The 20,525-nt window shown below is 39.2% G+C and overlaps 1 protein-coding gene across 1 annotated transcript; it reads left to right on the top strand.

Annotated features, from left to right (window-relative positions):
• The first annotated feature begins 60 nt into the window (after positions 1 to 60).
• ZNF367 (zinc finger protein 367) lies at positions 61 to 19,908 on the top strand. The gene is made up of 5 exons (XM_063112623.1): positions 61 to 803; positions 12,511 to 12,661; positions 15,290 to 15,409; positions 16,393 to 16,531; positions 19,167 to 19,908. Exons 1-5 carry the CDS (start codon positions 384 to 386, stop codon positions 19,387 to 19,389), a joined length of 1,053 nt encoding a protein of 350 aa, XP_062968693.1. The 5' UTR covers positions 61 to 383; the 3' UTR covers positions 19,390 to 19,908.
• Positions 19,909 to 20,525: the final 617 nt, after the last annotated feature.

Below are 20,525 nucleotides of genomic sequence, written 5' to 3'. Positions count from 1 at the left end.
TCGCGGTGATTGGTTCCGCCCAGGCGCGAAATGAAACGCGGGAAAAGCCGGAGCAGGCAGCGCGGCGGCAGGTTGTTATTCTCGGGGGCTCGGCGCCGGTCGTCCTGCTTCCCTGTCACCGCAAGGGCCAGGCCGCCCACTGCTTCCCGCCGCTGCAGCCTGCGCCGGGGAGTACAAAAGAGCGGAGGGTCGGCTTGACCCAGGGCTGCGATCCGACACTGCCCGCTCGGCAACCAGCCGCTGCGCAGGATTCCGGGGAACGTCCGCCTGCCATGAGCCGGCGGGACTGAGCCGGCGACTCGGAGCAGCGCGGCGAGCGAGCCAGGGCCGGAGCCGGGCTCGGAGAGCGGCCGGGCCACCGGGGCTGCGGACTGGGCTGGGCGATGATCCGGGGCGTGGAGGCGCCCATGGCGGACAACCCGCCGCCGCCGCCCGTCATCTTCTGTCACGACTCTCCGAAGCGGGTGCTGGTGTCGGTCATCAGGACGACCCCGATCAAGCCCACGTGCGGCGGCGGGGGGGAGCCGGAGCCGCCGCCGCCGCTCATCCCTACCAGCCCCGGCTTCAGCGACTTCATGGTGTACCCGTGGCGCTGGGGCGAGAACGCGCACAACGTGACGCTCAGCCCGGGGGCCGCAGGGGCCGCCGCCTCGGCCGCCCTGCCCGCCGCCGCCGCCGTTGCCGCCGCCGAGCACCCGGGGCTCCGAGGCCGCTGCGCGCCCCCGCCCGCCGCCTCGGCCGCCGTCGCCTCAGGAGGCGAGGACGAGGAGGAAGCGAGCAGCCCGGACAGCGGCCACCTCAAGGTGAGCGGCGCGGGTCGGCCGGGGCCCGTTAACGGCGCGGCCCGCGGACGCGGCGGGCGGGCTGGGCGGGCTGAAAACGCGAGTCGCTTGGGCCGCGGCGGGGGCGGCGGCGGCTGACAGGCGCTGACGTCACTGCCGCGCGCCAAAACCGGCCCGGCGGAGGGGGGGGCGATGACACTTTGTCACGTGACAGGCCTGGTGGAGGTCGGAGGCGGCCGGCCCGCAGGTGCGGTGGGCGGGGGAGCAGACTGGGGTGTCGAGCGGTTCCGCTGAGTGCGGGAAGACAGGGAGCGCGGGTTCGGCTCCACCCCGGCCGATCGCCCCTGCCCCGCAGAGACAGCCGAGGAGCAAGAAGGGACTTCGGGGCATCTTCCCAGCGGCACCTGGGTCTTCGCTGCCTTTCGTTCATCCAGCAAGCTACCGGATGGGTGCTGAGAACACCGTGGCATCGGGATGCTGGATCTCTGACCTCGAGTGGCTCGCGGTCCCAGACTGTTTAGAACCGGGAAGGGCGTGACCAGGTTCGAGCTTAGACTTTACAGCTCCGGCCACGGAGGCTTAGACGGATTGGTGAAGTGATCGTCCGAGATCGCACAGCTAGGTAGTGAGGGCTGGAACCGTGGTCGAGTTTTTGTGGCTCTTATTCTGCTGCACGTGTTTGCCGGGCCTTTCTGCTGACTTACACATGTTTGTAAGCTCCAGGCGGGCCGGGACCGTCCCTATCTGCAGACGCCTTCGACCTCACACCTTACACTGTGTAAATGCTCAATAAAGGTCTCAATAAATGTTTGTGTAGTGAATGAGTGGTGCTAGTATAGAGTTAATATCTAGGTTCCATTTGTTAAATGACTATATAAGGTAAACGATTTGCTAGGGATACAATGAGTAAATCAGCAAGTGGGTAAGTTCATTAGTATTGGCAAATACGAGTACTGTGTTTATAAATTGAAACCAGTTTGGTCATCATTTTCACGGAGTAACAAGGATGCTGCAACTCCACATTGTTTGGACTCTGAGGGAAATGATAATGGAGTTGTTATCAAAGAACTACAAAGTTACAAAACTATATGCTTTGACACACTTCAACTTTTGATACTGCGCCTCAGTAAAAATTTGAAAGAACAAACTCTACAAATGTTCTTAATAGAGCTGAGTATTGGTGAAGGGGACAGTCGCTGTTGGCCGGCTCTAGGCAGCCCTTATAAGATGAATAGATGGATGGATATCCTAGATATTTTTACTAACATGTTTACATGTTTCTGTCCTTTTATTTCTTTTTAACATACTGGACATTAAAGTATATAGTTGAACAATATAAAGGCATACATGCACAAATACTTGTGAAAGATTTTGCATTTATGAATTCTTAAATATAACAATCTAATTTTGGATTATCTGAGAATTAACGTTATAGATAAGTGAAATCTATAGGTATGTCCTTTTTTGCTTAAAACAGACTTACCTTCACACAAACCTTTTGTAAAAGTTGCTAACACAATGCATGGGTTTGAATTTCACATTGTCAACTTATTTTCAAGATGTGAAGTATACCAAAAGTTATGAAGAACATGTAAAAAGTGTAAAGGCTGTTTTATATTTCTCTTTTTCCCCCTTCTTACACAGTCCTTCATATTATAACTGTTTCATAAATTATTTGATTAACTGATTGCAACTTGTCTTTTTATTGATGAAAAAACCCAAATGCCGCTCCAAAAATTCATTCGTTTATCTTCTCCACCTTAAGGTCTGGAATATGTCTTTATTTAAGGAAATTACCTAGTTTGATTTGTGGTCAATACACTGAACTAAAAATAGGTAGTTCCAGCCCTTTGACTTTGTTTTGCTTCTCTAAAGTACTTGTAGTTCTTTACCTCCACATACCCACATGCTGAGTCTGCTCACTTTTTGGGAAGATGGGAGACAAGTCTGTAATGCAGTCAGTGCCAGTAATACCAGGTGCCCCCCCCCCCCCACATGACACTTAAAATCACTAACAGCTTTGGGTTTGAGGACAATGTTTATGTTCATTTACTATTTGTTGCCACTTCTCCCAGGGGAGGTGTTACTACTATCTGAGTCCTGCACACCCGGTGTCAGCTTTCTCTTGCTCTTTTGTTTGTTCCTGCCCAACACTGCTTCCACTGCCTGTGGAGAGAACGTCCATCATATTCCAACTTATTTTGGCCCCTCAAAATAAGGATTGCTTAGCACTATTGGTGTATATTAACATTATCTTCTGGGTTGGAGAATTCTGGGAGAGAAGAGAGTAAGTCTATTTTCCCTCTGACATAGATATTCCAAGCCTCCCCACCTTGTGCCCATATTGCATTCATGAGGTTACTTCACTGTGGGACTTTTGGGGTCTGGCTTCTCAGGTACCATTTACCTTTCTGGACTGTCCTTCCCCTTTCTGTCACCTGAACACTTCAAACATGTAGATTGCACACAGTCTCAGGAATAGCTGATTACTACCTAGCAATTTTTGATCACCGCCATGTTAAACCCAACATCACATTAGCATAGTAGTCACCATTTATTGCCGGGCACAGAATTAGCAGCAAACTACCAGACTCTATTCAACATTTTGAATTCTTTATTTAATCCTGTTTACCTGATGGAGAAGGAGAAATTAGAGAAAAGAGTCCCTAAGATTAAGTTTAGTTAGTTAAAATCATATAAGTAGCAGAACTGATTGTTGGAATCTTCTAGAGCCCTTGCTCCTGTGAATGAGTATATTACATTAAATTGTAGGGGGTTATTTTTTAATAACTGATGTAAGTAGACTTATGAAATACATATTATTTAAAGCCTATCTATACCTCAATTGAGATGCTTCTTAAGGGTACACACAATTCAATAGATAAACTGGATTTATGACGTGGGAAGTTGTGAAGATAGGTCAAGGTGGAAGGTAGAGTTCAGAAGCAGATATGGGAGTCATAGGAAGTTTGGATCCAAATCTGAATGCTAAAAGGGAAATAGGATCAGTTACATTTTCTTGCCAAGAAATATGCCTCCCTCTGAGGCCTATTTTTCTTTTCCTTCTAGGTTGTGTTTATGCCCTTTATTTGAACTTTACTTGTATAAAAATGTGTCAAGGACTTTTAGGATTTTTAGTCATCACATGACTAAGCACTTTCAAAATCACTAATTTACCTTCTGGAGGTACTGAGATTCTGTTTTAAAAATTACATTCACTAAAGTATGCAAAACTTTTTGGCAATTTAAGCATTTTGCTTCTTAGAATTTCATGCTAGCATAGCTTTTTCTTGCAAATCATCAACATTCTTGACAAGGTTTGTCCCTTAGGCTACAAGTGCACTTGGTTACTGATGAGTTAACACTCTGTAATTGTGAAAATGTACCTAGAAGCTTGGTTTTTAAATTATCGTTGAGGCCAAAATGAAAATGGTCCTTCCTTTTTAAGTAACATTGCTTATTTTAATAAGTATTGTTGAAAGATTCTCTTTATTCATTTATTTAGGGCATTAGATAATTATTTGCCTTGTTTTATTTTCTCAGCTAAAAGAATATACTTAGTGAACTCTTCCCTGTATATGGCCAGTATGCTGTATTATATTGTATTTTTCAGCATTACATTTCTCATTTGGAAAATGTACGAGGGTACTTCAAAAAGTTCGTGGAAAATAGAATTAAAAAATACGGACCTTTCCATGAACTTTCCTAAATACTCTCATAAATGTGTTGTTCGTTGCAGAAGCAAAGTCTTAGAGATGCTGGGAGTCAGCCATATGGTTAACTGTTTATGTCTACTTCACCATTAGACATGCTTGTTATTTATTTGCTTTTTTACTTCAGCAGAAAGAAAATAGTACAGGTTGAATATCTGTTATGTGAAACGCTTGGGACCAGAAGTGTTTTGGATTTCAGATTTGCATATACATAATAAGATGTCTAGGGAACGGAGCCCAAGCCTAAACACGAAATTCATTTGTGTTTCATATAGAACTCATACATATTGGCTGAAGGTAATTTTATACAACGCTTTTAATATTTTTGTACATGAAACATATGACCTGTCACATGAAGTTAGGTGTGAAATTTTCCACTTGTGGCAGCTGTCGGCACCCCAAAAATGTTTTGGATTTTGTTGCATTTTGGATGTTTTGATTTTTGGATTAGGGGTACTAAACCTGTAATGATTAATCTTAAAATTCTGATATTATTGAACTAATCAATTATTTCAAATTGCAATAGAATCAATAATGTTCTTACGTATTTAAAATTTTAGGAAAAGGATCCTTTTATGGCAGAGGATTTGTATCACTAAGGTTTTTAATTAACCTGATTTCGTGCCATTTCTTTCTTAACAGAATCACCAGCTATTTTTATTGATCACATACATAAAAATTTATTTTTATTGATGCTGTATTCTTTTATTTTTATTTTGCATTTTTAAACAAGATTTAAACAATTAATGATATCACCATAACCAGCAACAATCCATGTAATTATTGTAGCTCAATAAACGATGGTAGTAGATTCTATGATTTTATTTCTGTTTAGATCTCTCTTTGCTGACTCTGGGTTAACAATTTAGCAAGCAAGACTAGAGCTAAATGTGGCTAGGTAGGATTATAGCCAAGACGTAAAGAAGGTGAAATAATTTGATAATCACCAATAATTGCCACAAGTTGGTTTGCTAATTCGGATTTAAAAAATAAGTAAGTTAAGGTCAGTTAGGACATTGTCAATTTCTAGCTTCAATATAAATGGAAACTTCTTGAAGAATTAAGTAAGTTTGGGAAAAGACATCAATTATGTGCCATTTCTGCAGTCTTGGAATTAACAAAGAATTGATGAGTATTTATTAATAACATGCCTGAATCAATTAGCTTAGGCTAAAGCATGCTGCAGAATGCAACTTCAAAATCTCAATCTCAGTCTCAATGTGGCTTATGTTGTATGCCCTATGAGGGCTGATTATTGGGGACCCAGAGGGAATATCCTCTACTTGGGACAGATGGGTCTCAAGGCATAGAAAAAAGAGAGATGGTAGAACCATGTGACGATTTTTAAAGCTTTTGCTCGGAAGCCACACATGGTACTTCCACTCACATTTTATTGGCCAAAACAAGTCACATGATTAAGTTGGACTAGACCCACAGTGAGAAGAGCATACAGTAATAGAATCTGCAACAGTGCTTTCTCACCTTTTTAAAAAAATTGTGGTAAGAAACACATCATATTTACCACCTTAAACATTTTTTAAGTGTATAATAGTAGTGTTAACTATATGCACATCGTTTTGCAGAAGGTCCTAGAATTTATTCATCCTACAAAACTGAAACTACCCATTGAACTCATCTTTTCTTCCTCCTCCCAGTCCTTGGCTACCACCATTCTACTTTCTGTTTCTTAGTATTTTACTACTTCACTTACTTCATATAAGTGGAATTATATGGTATTTGTCTTTTTGTGACTGCTTACTTCACTTAGCATAATGTCCTAAGGGTTCGTGCTTGTGGCATATGATAGGATTTCCATCCGTTTAAGGCTGAATAAAATTCCACTGTATGTACATGCCACATTTTCTTTATCCATTCATCAGTCAGTGGACATTTGGGTTGCTCTCACATCTTGGCTATTGTGAATAATGCTGCAGTGAACACAGGTGTGCAAATATCTCTTTGAAGTCCTGTTTTCAATTCCTTTGGATATGTAGCCTGACCGTGGTGTTGTAAGGCTGCACTCTAACAAACAGAGCTGACGAGCCAACCCCTACCCCCATTCTTAATCATTAAGTTAATAACTTTATAAGAGCTAATGAGAATTTATACTATCAACATAAAACATACTTCTTCAATTACTAATAATCTTTAGGTGTTCCTGTTTAATACATTGCCTGTATTTAAAGACTAAAGGAAAACGTGAGGATTTCACTAAATCTTTATAAAAAGTTCTGTAGACTTTTAGAATAAAAGTAGTAAATAAGTGTACAACCAATTTGAATTTTCATGGTGTAAGATTGAAATCGAGTCATTAACTTGTATTGGAAATAGCTTTTAATATCTAAGGGTTTTTAAAACATGATTTATCCTAGAAGATAATTCATCCATGTAGGGATTGAGCTTTTCTTTAAAAGTGAAAGTTTCATTGAAGGGAATTTTGCTGTAGCTTATTATTATCCTTCCAGGCTTCAGGCTGATGTTTAAGCTTTTGGATGGCTTTAGGTTTTTATATTGAAAGCAGTAAATGCACATTCATTTTGGATGTAGTTGTACATGATCCTTTTATGATTTTTTTTAAAGTAACTTGAATGTGTAAAAGTTATCTGAGATATAAGAAAGATTCTTTTTTTCTAATAAATGTTTATGTATATTAGTTTTAGATGTTTAGAAAAGTTGTAAAGATAGTAGAGTTCCCATAAGCTGCACACAGTTTCCTCTGTTGCTAACATCTTATGTTAGTGTGGTACATTTGTTACAATGAATAAACCAATATTGATGTATTAACTCAAGTCCATAGTATATTCAGATTTCCTTAGTGCTTTTTTTTAATTGAGGTAAAATTACACAACATTAAGTTAGCCATTTTGAAATGTATAATTCAGTGACATTTAGTACATTCACAATGTTGTGCAAGTTCTAAAAATTTTTCATCACTCCAGAAGAAAACCCTGTATCCATTAAGCAGTGATTTCTCATTCCCCACTACACACGGTCCCTGGAAATCACCAATCTGTTTTCTGTCTCTATGGATTTACCTATTCTGGATATTTCATTAAATGGAATCATACTATTATGTGGCTTTTTATGTCTGGCTTCTTTCACTTAGCATATTGTTTTTGAGGTTCATCTACCTTGTAGGACATATTATTTTCATGGCTGAATAATAATTCTGTTGTATATGTATATTCCATTGTGTATGTATATGTACATATATGTAACTGTACAAAAGTGTCAAACTTTTCCACAGTGGTTGAACCATTTTACATTCCCATCTGTAATGTATGATGGTTCAAATTTCTCCATATCCTTGCCAAAAAAGCCTTTTATTTCTTACTTATTTTTCTTTTCTTTTTATTTTTTTGAGTATAACTTGGTGTGAAGTAGTATCTCATTGTGGTTTTGATTAGCATTTCCCTAATGACTCATGATGTTGAACATCTTTTCATGTGCTTGCTGGCCATTTGTATGACTGCTTTGGAGAAGTGTCTATTCAAGTCCTTTGCCTGTTTTTTAACTGGGTTTTTGTCATTTTGTTTTTGAGTTATAGGAATTCTCTATATATCCTGGATACTAGACCTTTATCAGATATATGACTTGCAAATATTATCTCCCATTCTGTAGGTTGTTTTTACATTTTCTTGATAATGTCCATTGATGCACAAAAGTGAAATTTTGATTAGGTCAAATTTATCTATTTTGTTGCTTATGCTTTTGGTGCCATATCCAAGAATCCATTACCAAATCCAAAGTCATGAAGACTTATCCCTATGTTTTCTTTCATGAGTTTTATAGTTTTAGTTCTCACATTTAGGTGTCTGTTATATTTTGTGTTAGATTTTGTATATGGCGTAAAGTAGGGACCCAATTTTATTCTTTTGCATGTGGAAATCCAGTTATCTCAGAACCATTTCTTGAAGAGACTCTTCTTTCCCCATTGAATGTTCTTGGGGCCCTGTTGAAAATCAGTTGGCCATTGTGTTAGTCTGTTTTCTGTGCTTATAAGAGAATACCTGAAACTGGGTAATATGTAAGAAAATGAAATTTCTCACAGTTTAGGAGGCTGGGAAGTCCATGGTCCAGAGAACACATCTGGTGATGGCTTTCTGGGTGGGAACTCTCTACAGAGTTGCATGGGAACACAGGGAGAATGGGCTGAGCAAGAGAGCTAATTTTCTCACTCATTCTCATTGTAAAGCCATCAGAACCGTGCCCATGACAACCATCAACCCATTACTCCATGAATGGATCAATCCATTCATTAGGGCACAGTCCTCATGATCCAATCACCTCTTAAAGGCCCCACCTTCCACCACCATATTTGAAGTTAAGTTCCAACATGAGCTTGGAGGGACATTCAAACCACAGCAGCTATATATGTATGGGTTTATTTCTGTACTCTCAATTCTATTTCATTGATCTGTATATCTTTCCTTATGCTAGTACCGCACTGTCTTGATTGCCATTGCTTCATAGTAAGCAAGTTAAACATAGTTTCCAGTTTTGAAACTGTGAAGTTTGAGTCCTCCTGCTTTGTTCTTTTTCAATATTGTTTTGACTATTTGGAGCCTCCTGCAATTTCATATGAATTTCAGAATCACCTTTTCCATTTCTGGAAAAAAAAAAAGCCATTGGAATTTTAATAGAGATTGCATTGAATCTGTAAGAGTGCTTTGGGTAATATTGCTATCTTATCAATGTTAAGTCTTCCAATTCCTGATCTGCATCCCATAAGTTTTGGTATGTTATCTTTTCATTTGTGTCAAACTATTTTCCTTTTTGTCCTTGTGATTTCTTCTCTGATCCATTGGCTATTTAAGACTGTGTTGTTTAATTTCCACATATTTGTTTCTCTTTTCCTTCTGTTGTTGACTTATAGTTTCATTCTATGTGGTTAGAGAAGATACTTTGGATGCTTTCAGTCTTTTAAGATTTATTGAGTCTTGTTTTGTGGCCCAACATATGGTCTATGTTGGGAGTATCTTTGTGGATATTTTCCCTAGTTGTCCTATCCATTATTGAAAGTAGGGTATTGGAGTTTCCACCTGTTTCGAACTATGTCTCCCTTTCATTCTGCAAATTTTTGCTTCATATATTTTGGGGGCTCTGTAGGTGTGTGTGTGTTTATAACAGTTATACCTTTCTCTATCCTTTCACTTTTAACCTATTTGTGTTTTTGGATCTAAAGTGAGTCTCTCAGACAGCATATAGATGCACCATGGTTTTTTGTTTGTTTCTTTGCCGATCTCTGCCTTTTAATTGGAGAGTTTAACCCATTTACATATAAAGTGATTACTGATAGGGAAGGACTTCTGCCATTTTGTTATTTGTTTCCTATGTCTTAGACCTATTTTGTTTCTAAATTTCTTCATTAATGCCTTACATGTTTAACTGATTTTTTGGTAGTTTTCATTTCTTTCTCGTTTTCTTTTTAAAAAACTTATTAGTGATTACCCTAAGAATTTCAATGAACCTCTTAAACTTATAATAATCTATTTTGAATTAATACCACCTTAAATTTAATTGTCTACAAAAACTCTACTCCTGTACAGCTCTGTCTCCTTTTATGATGATGTTGTCACAAATTACATCTTTATACATCGTGATCCCATTAACATGGATTTATAATTACTGTTTTATGCGTTTGGCATTTGTCTTTTATATAGGGGAAAAAAGGGGGGAGTTATAAACCAAAAATACATTGATTCTGGCTTTTGTATTTACCTAGTTACCTTCACCAGTGTTTATTTACATGGCTTTGAAGTACTGCCTAGTATCCTTTCATTTTTTCTGAAGAAATCCCTTTAGCATTTATTGCAGGTCTACTAGAAATGAACTTTTGTTTACCTGGGAATGTCTTAATTTCTTCATTTTTGAAAGATAGTTTTGCTGGATATAGAATATTGCATTGTTTTCTTCAGCACCTTAAACATGTCATCCTGCTGCTTTCTGTAGTTTCTCCTGAGAAATCAGCTATTAGTCATATTGAGGACCTCTTGTACATGATGATTTGCTTTCTTGCTGTTTTCAAGATTCTCTTTGTCTTTCAACAGTTTGATTATAATGTGTCTCAGTGTGGCTCTCTTATTCTTCCTGAAGTTCAGTGATCCTTGGATATTTAGATTTGTGTCTTATCAAATTTGGGAAGTTTTCAGCCATTATTTCTTCAAACATTCTGCTTTTTTCTCTCTTGCCTCTGGGACTCCAATTATGTGTATATTGATATGCTTGATGGTGTCTCACAGGTTAGTCTTAGGCTCTGTACATTTCTCTTCATTCCTTTCTCTTTCTGTTGTTCAGACTAGATAATTTCAACTGACCTATCTTTGAGTTTGCTGATTCTTCTGCCAATTCAGGTCTGTCATTGAAACTCTCTAGTGAATTCTTTTCATTTCAGTTTTTATACTTTTCAGCTCCAGAATATCTGTTTGTTCCTTTCTGTAATTTTTTTCTCTTTATTGGTATTCTGTTTGTTGAGACATTGTTATTGTTCTCTTGGCTTCTTTTCATTCTTTGTCCATGGTTTTCATTAGCTTGTTTAGCATTTTTAAGATGATTTAAAGTCTTTGTATTTCTTCTCAGTCTCTTTCTGTTAATTTTTCCTGTATATGTGCCACCCTTTTTTATTTCTTTGTATGCTTGTAATAGTTTGTTGAAAACTGGATGTTTTTGGGCCGGCCCGTGGCTCACTCGGGAGAGTGCGGTGCTGATAACACCAAGGCCCCAGGTTCGGATCCCATATACAGATGGCCGGTTTGCTCACTGGCTGAGCGTGGTGCTGACAACACCAAGTCAAGGGTTAAGATCCCCTTACCGGTCATCTTTAAAAAAAAAAAGAAAACTGGATGTTTTGAATATTATAATGTGGTAACTCCAGAAATCAGACTCTTTCTTTTCAGAGTTTGTTTTTGTTTGCTGTGGGTTGTAGTTGTTTAGTGACTTTTCTAAAATATTTTTTATAAACTATTCTCTGTGGTGTTTGTTCTCTAAAGTTTTGTTTCTTTAGCATGTGGTCAGCTAGTGTATTGAGTGAGAGTTCCTTGAATACCTGGAGCCCCCCAACCTTCCCACGAAAAAATGAAAAAAAGAAAGAGAAAAGAAAGGGGGAAAACCCTTCCTCAGTCTTTGCAGAATGGCTTGCTGTTGGGGCACACTTTCAGTGCTTAGCCATGCTGTTGATAACTCTGCCTTAGCCTTCATTTCCTACTTGTGCTGAGCCTAAATCGGCCAGAGGTGAATGCTTAGGGTCTTTTCAGGTCTTTTCTGAGCATGCTTCCTGCCCTGCGCATATGCATGGCTTTCTAAATTTCTGTTGTTGGTATATGTAGGCACTTTCCAGTGCCCTAATTCCCCAAAGAAACTTTCTCCCAGCTTTTTCTCCCAGGCTTTTGGAATGTCTGTTTGCCTCAACTGAAATCTTTTGCCTCGGGTGGCAGAAGGTTATTATTTGCCTTACAGGGTTTTGAGCTGTGCCCTCTGAATAGCCACTTTTCTGCCCTGAAAGAGTTCCAAGTTAGGCAAAACAAAGGCTAAGCAATGTGTCAGTTTTTCAGGTGGCCCCCAGGCAGGTCAAAACAGACAAACACAATTCTTTTAGAGTGAGGTCTATTCTGCTTCCTCTCGAGCCAGGGACTGAGGTTTCCATACTGAGAATGCAGGCTACTGTCTTCAAGACTGATGCTGGGAGGGCGGGGAGAGATAAAATCAGTCTGCAAGACTGATGCTAGGGTGGAAGGGCAAAGCTCTCCTACTGTTCTAAGTTGACTTGTTCTTGATTTAGTGCTCACTGAGTTGCTTCAAATCTTTATTTTCCGGAGTTGGGACAAAGCTGATCCTGGCAGTTTTTGCTTGATTTTTTCAGTCACCCGTGGAGCGATGGGCTGTTGGACCTACCTACTTTGACATTTTCTTTGATGTCACTCAAGAAAGATTTTCAAAAGTGATCTTTTATGATATATTGCTTTAATGAGTAGAATCCGAGAAATTACATACTGTTTATAAAATCTGTTAATTAACAGGATGGAATCCGACGTGGTAGACCCAGAGCAGATACTGTCCGGGATTTAATAAATGAAGGAGAGCATTCGTCCAGCAGAATTCGTTGTAACATCTGCAATAGGGTGTTTCCACGGGAGAAATCGCTTCAGGCCCACAAAAGGACTCATACAGGTAAGTTAAGCAAATTTTAGAGACTGCCAGAAGTAATACTTAACTGAAAGCTGATTTGATGTTTGGGCCTAAAAATTAACTTTTTAGTTGCTTTATATATTTTTTATATTACCACTATTGGTTATGAAGTTTTAACACAGGCACTGTGTAGCCAGTTTCTTTTCAGTGGGGAGTAGAGGTTTTATAAACACTGGTTCCATGTAACTTCTGAAGTTATCATGGTAATTAATTGAGATGTCACAGTCATGTTATTGCTAAATTTAGTTCGACTCTCTACGTACCTGAATATTACTTGATATGCTCTTAAGTTATCTATGTAATTGTTAAAATTCATTTGTAGGCCAAATAATAAACAGTAATAGTTAAGTTTTTAATGAAATTTCTAGAGTTCTCAGTGTAGCATCAGTGTTTGACCTAACCATCAAATCTACAGTGAACTATGGTTTTTCAAAATTAAATGTATTGTAGGTAGCTATCCCAAGAGTATTGTACATCTTTATTTGTATATGGAAATTATACTTGCATTTTAAATCCCATGTGGACAGCCAAAAAATAATTCATAGTGGGCCCTTCCATCTGGCCCCAGAGGAAGAAACTTAATAGTTTGTCTAAAAATTTACAGATGAGGAAACTGAGGTGCCAAGAAATCAAATACCTCTGTCTGACAATCTCTCATACCCTTAAGTCTACAGCAGCATTGCCCAGCAGAGCAGCTGCTCACACGTGTGGCTCTAGAGCACTCGAAATATGACTCATCTAAGCTGTGATGGGCAATAAGTGGAAAATATACTTAGCAGGAAGAAGGAGAGTGGACAATCTCATTAATAATTTTTACTACTGATCATTGAAATGACAATATTTTAGATAAACTGGGTTGAACAAATATATTATTAAAATTAATTTCTCCTTTTTCTTTTACTTTTTCTAATATGGTTTCTGGAGTGTGGTTCACATTATATTTCAGTTGGGCACCACTGGTCTAGAACTTGGGTTTTTAACCTTTGGTCCCTCTTTTCTCCATTATGTTTATGGTCATTACCTGTTTCTTATTTTTTTCTTATTATTGGTTTTTGAAAAGGTATATTTTATTGATATGATAAAATGTAGTTTTCTTAGCTAAATCCTTGAAAAAGCATAAAGTTTTGATTCAGAATCATTATAAACTGAGGTGGCTATAGATTTTGACTTTAGATACCATTAATAAAACTATTTCTTAATTAAATAACCTAATTTTGAGAAGTTTTATATTTTTTGTAATCTAATTAGTCTGAAATACCCCCCAAATAACTGGTTCACAGGCTTTAGAGCACTTATTGCCAGTGCAGGTAAGATCCAAAACCACGTGGCATGAGGAGGAGAGCCCTGAGTTCCAGTCGTGATCCCCACTAATCCACCGTGTGTCATCTGATACTTCCAGGCCTTGGCCTACTGTGCCGAACCCAAGATCCCTAGGGAGAGTTAAGTTCTAATAGTAGGTGCTTTATAAAAAGTTTTTCTTTTACTATTTTAAATCATTCCCTTAAATCCTGTGTTTTATTAACTTGTGTCCAACTATCACAACCATTTAGTATATCTCTAAATAATGAGGAATCTAGAGGGGACTCGATATTGTTCTTTGAGTCATATTGGAAGACCCAGTGTAAAACTGTTGAGTAAAGAATGTTTTTTCAAGAAATAATAAGTTTAATTGTGATTGAACATTTTTTGAGCACTTTGTCTGAGTCTACCACTACTTTGTCTATAGGAATTTAAGTCAAGTATAAAGTATTATGACTCTTTGCAGAAGGAGACTGTCATGATACATGAGCCACACAGGACACTTAAGTTAACAAAGGGATACAAAGTTCAATTATTTGGAGGAAAGGGGAGGTAGGAAGAGTTTCACCAAGAGCATACAGGGCTGGGAAGACTTGAATGGGAAGAGAAGGTAAGATTTTACAGGATTAGAATAAGACCAGGAATTGCCTCCTGGCTGGAATGACTCTCCAGGACAGAAGTAAAGATAATCCCTGCCCCCCAGCACCCCGAACCCACTAGCTAATAAGGTTGGTGGGATTGCATAAAGCACAGATAGGGGAGCATTTAAAAGCCAACAGATAATTTTTAGTTTTCCAAGAAGTGTAATGGGGTTTGGGATGGTTTAGGGGATAAATGGTACGACAAAAACAGAGCTCTGTGCTAGCTACTCTGGAAGTGCTGTGCGGGAGGAGAGACTAGACCAGCTAGGAGGGTTCACTCTGAAGCTGGGAGCGGCTGCCAGTCTGACCAGAGGAAAGTGCGCTGGGAAAGCAGAGATGGGAGACATTATAAAGAATTAGCCAGAGCTAGTGATTTGGATTATGGGGGACAAAAATTACAGGATAAGCTGAAGTTGATAACTTCAAGGACTTGAGTCTGGGTACCAGAAAGCACAAGGCCTGAAGAAAATATTGGGATCCCTAACAGACAGCTGCTGATACCATTCAAGTGCTGCCATTAGCATTTCCATTTGTGGCTCTGCAGGAGCTGCGAGGATATGTTTCATTGTTGTCTGGAGTCGTGACCTATGTGAAGGTTGATTCTCTCTCCACCCCCTTCCTCTTCTCACCTTATTGTCTCAGATATAATCCATAACATCTGTCTACTTAGGTGAGAGACCCTATCTGTGTGACTATCCAGACTGTGGAAAAGCCTTTGTTCAAAGTGGACAGCTCAAAACGCATCAGCGTCTTCACACCGGAGAGAAACCTTTTGTTTGTTCAGAAAATGGTATGGTACTAGAAGTTAAGTTTATGGAAAAAGTAGTTGTGAGTTAAACAGTTAAAATATCTTTCACATGAATTTTTTGGGGGGAGAGATTTTTGATATAAATTTTATAAAACATCTTAAGCTTTCTTGATGATTGTGATCCATACTTAATTTATTGGCAGTCACTGACTGAAAATCATTAAAAGTCATTGATTTTTAATCAGTCATTTTAGGTGAAAACCTTAAAGGGCAATTAAAAATACTGTATTCTGTTGTAGGCAGTAGAAAAATCTATGAAAATAAATACAGCCTTTAGAGTAGGCTTTTACGTTGGTTTTAAACTTTTTAACTGTTAAACTAAAGTAAGCTTATTATCTTGTCTTAAGTGATTTTCTTAATCTCATCACAATTTCTAAAAGATGTTTTCTCATGCATATTTTTATATAGTTATATTTGAAATTTAGTACAGTTCTGTCTCAGTGCTGTGTAGTTTCCTTGATTATTGTTACAAATGTCTATAAACTTTTTCATCTAGTGAATTTGTTTAAACACACACACACGCACGCACGCACGCACGCACGCACACAACTCAGTGTTGGATAGTGAATATTTAATTTGTTTTCAAAATTTGCTTGTTACCAACAAAGCTGAGGGGAACATTCTCCCACTTACAGCTTTGTTCATCTTTTGGAATGTTTCCTTATGATAGATTCTAAGAGTGGAATTTCTGGGTCAGGTGTGAACATTTTATGACTGGTGCTAATAAGTCACTTTCCAGTGGGGTTGGACACACTTACATGGCAAAGACGGAGATGTGACAGAACCGTCTTCCTCTCCCCCTCACTACCATTGATAAGGCTGGGCTTAGGCTTGTTTGGTTACAGAATGCTAAATCTCACCATCTTAATTAACTTCCCTTGGGTACCAGTGAAACTGAACATTTTCCATATGTCTGCTTGCTAGATGTCCAGATTCTGACAAGTGTTTCCTTACATGTTTTGAAGGCTGCCTGAGTAGATTCACCCATGCAAACCGCCACTGTCCGAAGCACCCGTATGCCAGGCTGAGGCGAGAGGAGCCCACAGACACACTCAGCAAGCATCAGGCTGCGGACAACAAGGCTGCTGCAGAGTGGCTGGCAAAGTAAGGTGCTCTCCGCAGTCTGCTGTGAAGACACCTGTCCAGGCCTCGGGTTCATGTTAGGCACTTTGGCAGTTCTCTCACTTTAAATAAGTTGCCTTTATACACATTTTATAAAATAATTCTGAATGGACTTTTATTTCCTACCAAATTGTTATGAGTGGAATTAAGATCTGGGTGTGATAGAAAACTACAATATGATAATTAGTTTGAGTGCTCAGACCATGATTTATTTTAAATGGAAGAGTTTTGCATTTTGAAAGAATGTTTTATGTGTAGTGTATTTCATTTGTCATGAGTGCAGCCCGTCTTCATCTTCCTTACCTGACTATGTGCTGATTATAGCAGGACTGGAGATCACAGGTTCTTCTAAAGTGAAGTTCCAAAAAGTACCAAATTTAATTTTTTCTAATAGCAAGAAGGGGACCAGTATAGAAATTTTCTCTAAGGATATTTCACTTTAAGGATCATCTACTGTATACAAGCCAGCAGCAGCTAACTGTGCCTCTCCCCAGTCTCACTGGCTTCTTCTGCACCTGGATAAAGTCTAGAACCCCTAGCTGTGCTGAGGCAGGTTGGCCACCCTCTGGTAACGCAGCTATCCCACTACGTAGGCTGCTGGTTTCTCGCCATCACTGTCACTGTTTCAGGCTGGGTGCTGCTCCCTTGGCCTCGAGTGCTCGCTCCCCTCTTCATGGAGCCACTCTTTGCTCGCCTTCATTTCTTACTCAGGCTAAGCATCACTGCAGGAAGGCTTCCCTGACCTGCTCACCATGCCCCCAAGCAAGCAGGCCTGAACCCATTTACTTGGTGCTTCCATAATATACCATATTTTCCCTTTCAAAACATCATCACACATTTGTTTGTTCACTGTCTGTCTTCCCGGCTGGACCACAAGCTCCACAGGGGCAGGGCTATTTGTCTTGTTTACTGCTGTATCCCTAGGGCTTTGCAAAGTTTATGAGCCTCCAAAAATACCTGAATGAGCGAACTCCATATTTTGTCTGGATAAAATACATAAGAGTGAGATAATGGAAACTGAAATTACTATTTGATTATTCAAGCCCAGGGAAATTTGTTAGCACTACCATAGAAATGTTCTATTTGGATGGGATGTCTCTGGGCACCTTGAACTAAATATATCTGTCATTTCCTTTCTCTCTCTTCCTCCTGGTTGGCCCTCACTGCCCCATAATCCCTAATTTTGCCTAAGCCAGAAACTTATTGGTCATCCTCACCTTTATCCTCTCTTTCTCCCATCTGCTCAGTGACCAAGTTATGCATTCTACCTCCTTACAAACTCAGCCTGTCACTTGAACCCTCTCAGTCCATTTTCTGTGCTGCTGCCAGAGGGATCTTTCTAAAATGCCAATATGATCCACAGTATAAAGTGCAAACCCTTTATCTTGGCATTCAAAGCCCTTCATTACTTGTCCCTGCTGACTTGCTAAACTTACCTTTTGCTATTCTCCTTTTCTAGTCATGCTTCAGATCATATGAACTATTTGCATTTCCTTTTTTATACCTCTGTGCAACTTTTCCAGTTTGAGTAGTCTAGATTTCCTGAAATCTGGTAGTTGTATTATTATTTTTCTACGTAATTTTAAAAACAGCTTTGTTGAGGCATAATTGACATACAATAGACAGTACATATTTAAAGTGTGCAATTTGATACATCTTGACATATGTATATATCACCACAGTGAGCATATGCCTCACTTCCAAGTTTCCTCATGCCCCTTTGTAACCCATCCTGCCCCTTTCCGCCCCCTCCTCCCCAAACAACACTGATCTGCGGTCTCTATGAATCAGTTTGCATTTTGTAGAGTTTTATACAAGTGTAGAAATACAGTGTGTACTCCTGTTTGTCTGGCTTCTTTTAACATAATTATTTTGAGATACCTCTGTGTTGTTGAGTGTATCAACAGTTCATTCCTTTTGTTGCTGAATAGTAATCCCTTGCATGGATACACTCAACTTGTTAGTTCATTCACCTGTCAATGGCCATCTGGGTTTTGGCTACCTATCACAAATAGAGCTGCTATGAACATTAAAATACAAGTGTTTGTGTGAACATTTTTGTACACAGTGGTACTGTCATTTTGAACATTTGCATTTTCTCTTGTGAATTATCAGTTGGCTATGTTATAGAATAAGGGTGGTGTTCTTAAGTTTTTGAATGAACTCTGTTACAGATGTTAATCACTGTCATATTTTGTGGGTTCACTGTTTTACATAGTTAACTTGTCAGTGGTTACTGTTCCTCTGTGGAAAGGATAATTAGGTTTCTAATAAATATTTTTTCTGCTATGTCTATTTTACTCTAGTGCATTTCACATATGATCTTTAAGGCAGCGATATTTTAATGGCAAAACATGTGATTGGAGAGTTGAGTATGAGATCTGGAACTGCCAATTTTTTATTATACAGACCTGAGCAAGTCTCTTAACTCCTTTGAACTTGAGTTTTTTTCCCTCTGTAAATGGGAAATATATGTGGTATATGTGAAATCACTTTATAACTTTATACACTGAAACACATAAAAGTAACACTGTGGTAAAGAACTTTTTGAAAGGAAAAGTGAATATTTGGGAATTTGATGTCGACTCCAGAGCTAATGCATACACATTTCATGTAGGTATTGGGAAATGAGAGAGCAGCGCACCCCGACCTTGAAAGGCAAGCTGGCCCAGAAGGCCGACCAGGAGCAGCAGGACCCTCTGGAATACCTTCAGTCTGACGAGGAGGACGATGAGAGGAGCGGGGCCCAGCGCCGGCTGCAGGAGCAGCGTGAGCGCCTGCATGGAGCCCTGGCCCTCATAGAGCTGGCCAACCTGACCGGAGCGCCGCTCCGCCAGTAGCCAGGATGCGGACTCCTGCCCTGTGCAGAAGTACTGCCCGGCGTACTTCAAAAGTAGATCCCTGGGCATAAGCTAAGCACCTTATTTGCTTATCATAGGCTGCTATTCTGTAGAAATTTATGAAGAATGTCATTGCCCCAGAATATGGGGTGAGAGAGAATTGCACTTTTTTTTATATGGAAATGGATTTGATGTAAAGCTTAAAATATTTTGTAAATATGGACTGCACAGTACAGGGTAGAAAACTACATATTGTGGGAAGCTAGGTTTTGCAAGTTTAATGAATTCATTGGAAGCAGTTCTCACAGGAAGCACTTTCTGAATAAGACACTTGTATGAAAAACAGAATGGTACAAATAGCCAAAGAAGGTTGAAATAGATTATTTATAAGATCATTTTAAACAATGTATATGAGTATGTTTACCAATACTGTAAACACTGAAGCAAGAAAGCATAAGATTAGGTGTGTAAGATATATATTTTTAAACTGCAAAATAGTGTGCCCGATAAGGCTAGAGAAATGGGAAACTATTTTGGAAAATGTTCTAAGTTATGTACTTGGAAGAAAATAGATATTTGAGGATCTTGGTAAGATGCATGATAGTTCAGAATTTTCAAAATTGGAGTAAAATCAGTCTTATCCTATCTTTATGGGGCTTTACAACTTAGTATAATGTTTAAGTTTGAAAAGCACTTGTCATCCCTAGCATGTTCACTTGGGAACTTTTGCACATTTCATATTTCTCATCTGCTGAAATTGAGTGATTAATCTTGCAAAGTCTAGGTAACATGGTAATTGATCTTAAAAAAAAAAAAAAAAATATATATATATATATATATATATATTTCAGGCCCTGTAATGAGATTTGGCACTTGGAGTTTTATTAATAAAAGGGACATCTACAGGGTTGTTGTGTAGTGAAATGTGTTAGATCTTTTGTTAGCAAACACTAAATTTTAATTGTACTGCTTGTTTAGAATTATTAGCAAATAGAAGCCTCCATATTTATATTTTCAGTGCATAAATCCACCTTCTTGCTTTACTTCAGAATAACATGCCAAGCTGTTTTGTGTTCACTAAATTTAGCTATAAGTGAAATACTGCAGAAAATATTAGCTACTCAAATAAGTCAGCT

Source organism: Cynocephalus volans, chromosome 10 (genome assembly GCF_027409185.1).
Source record: "Cynocephalus volans isolate mCynVol1 chromosome 10, mCynVol1.pri, whole genome shotgun sequence".
Classification (NCBI taxonomy): domain Eukaryota; kingdom Metazoa; phylum Chordata; class Mammalia; order Dermoptera; family Cynocephalidae; genus Cynocephalus; species Cynocephalus volans.
This window is presented reverse-complemented; position numbering and strand designations above follow the sequence as displayed.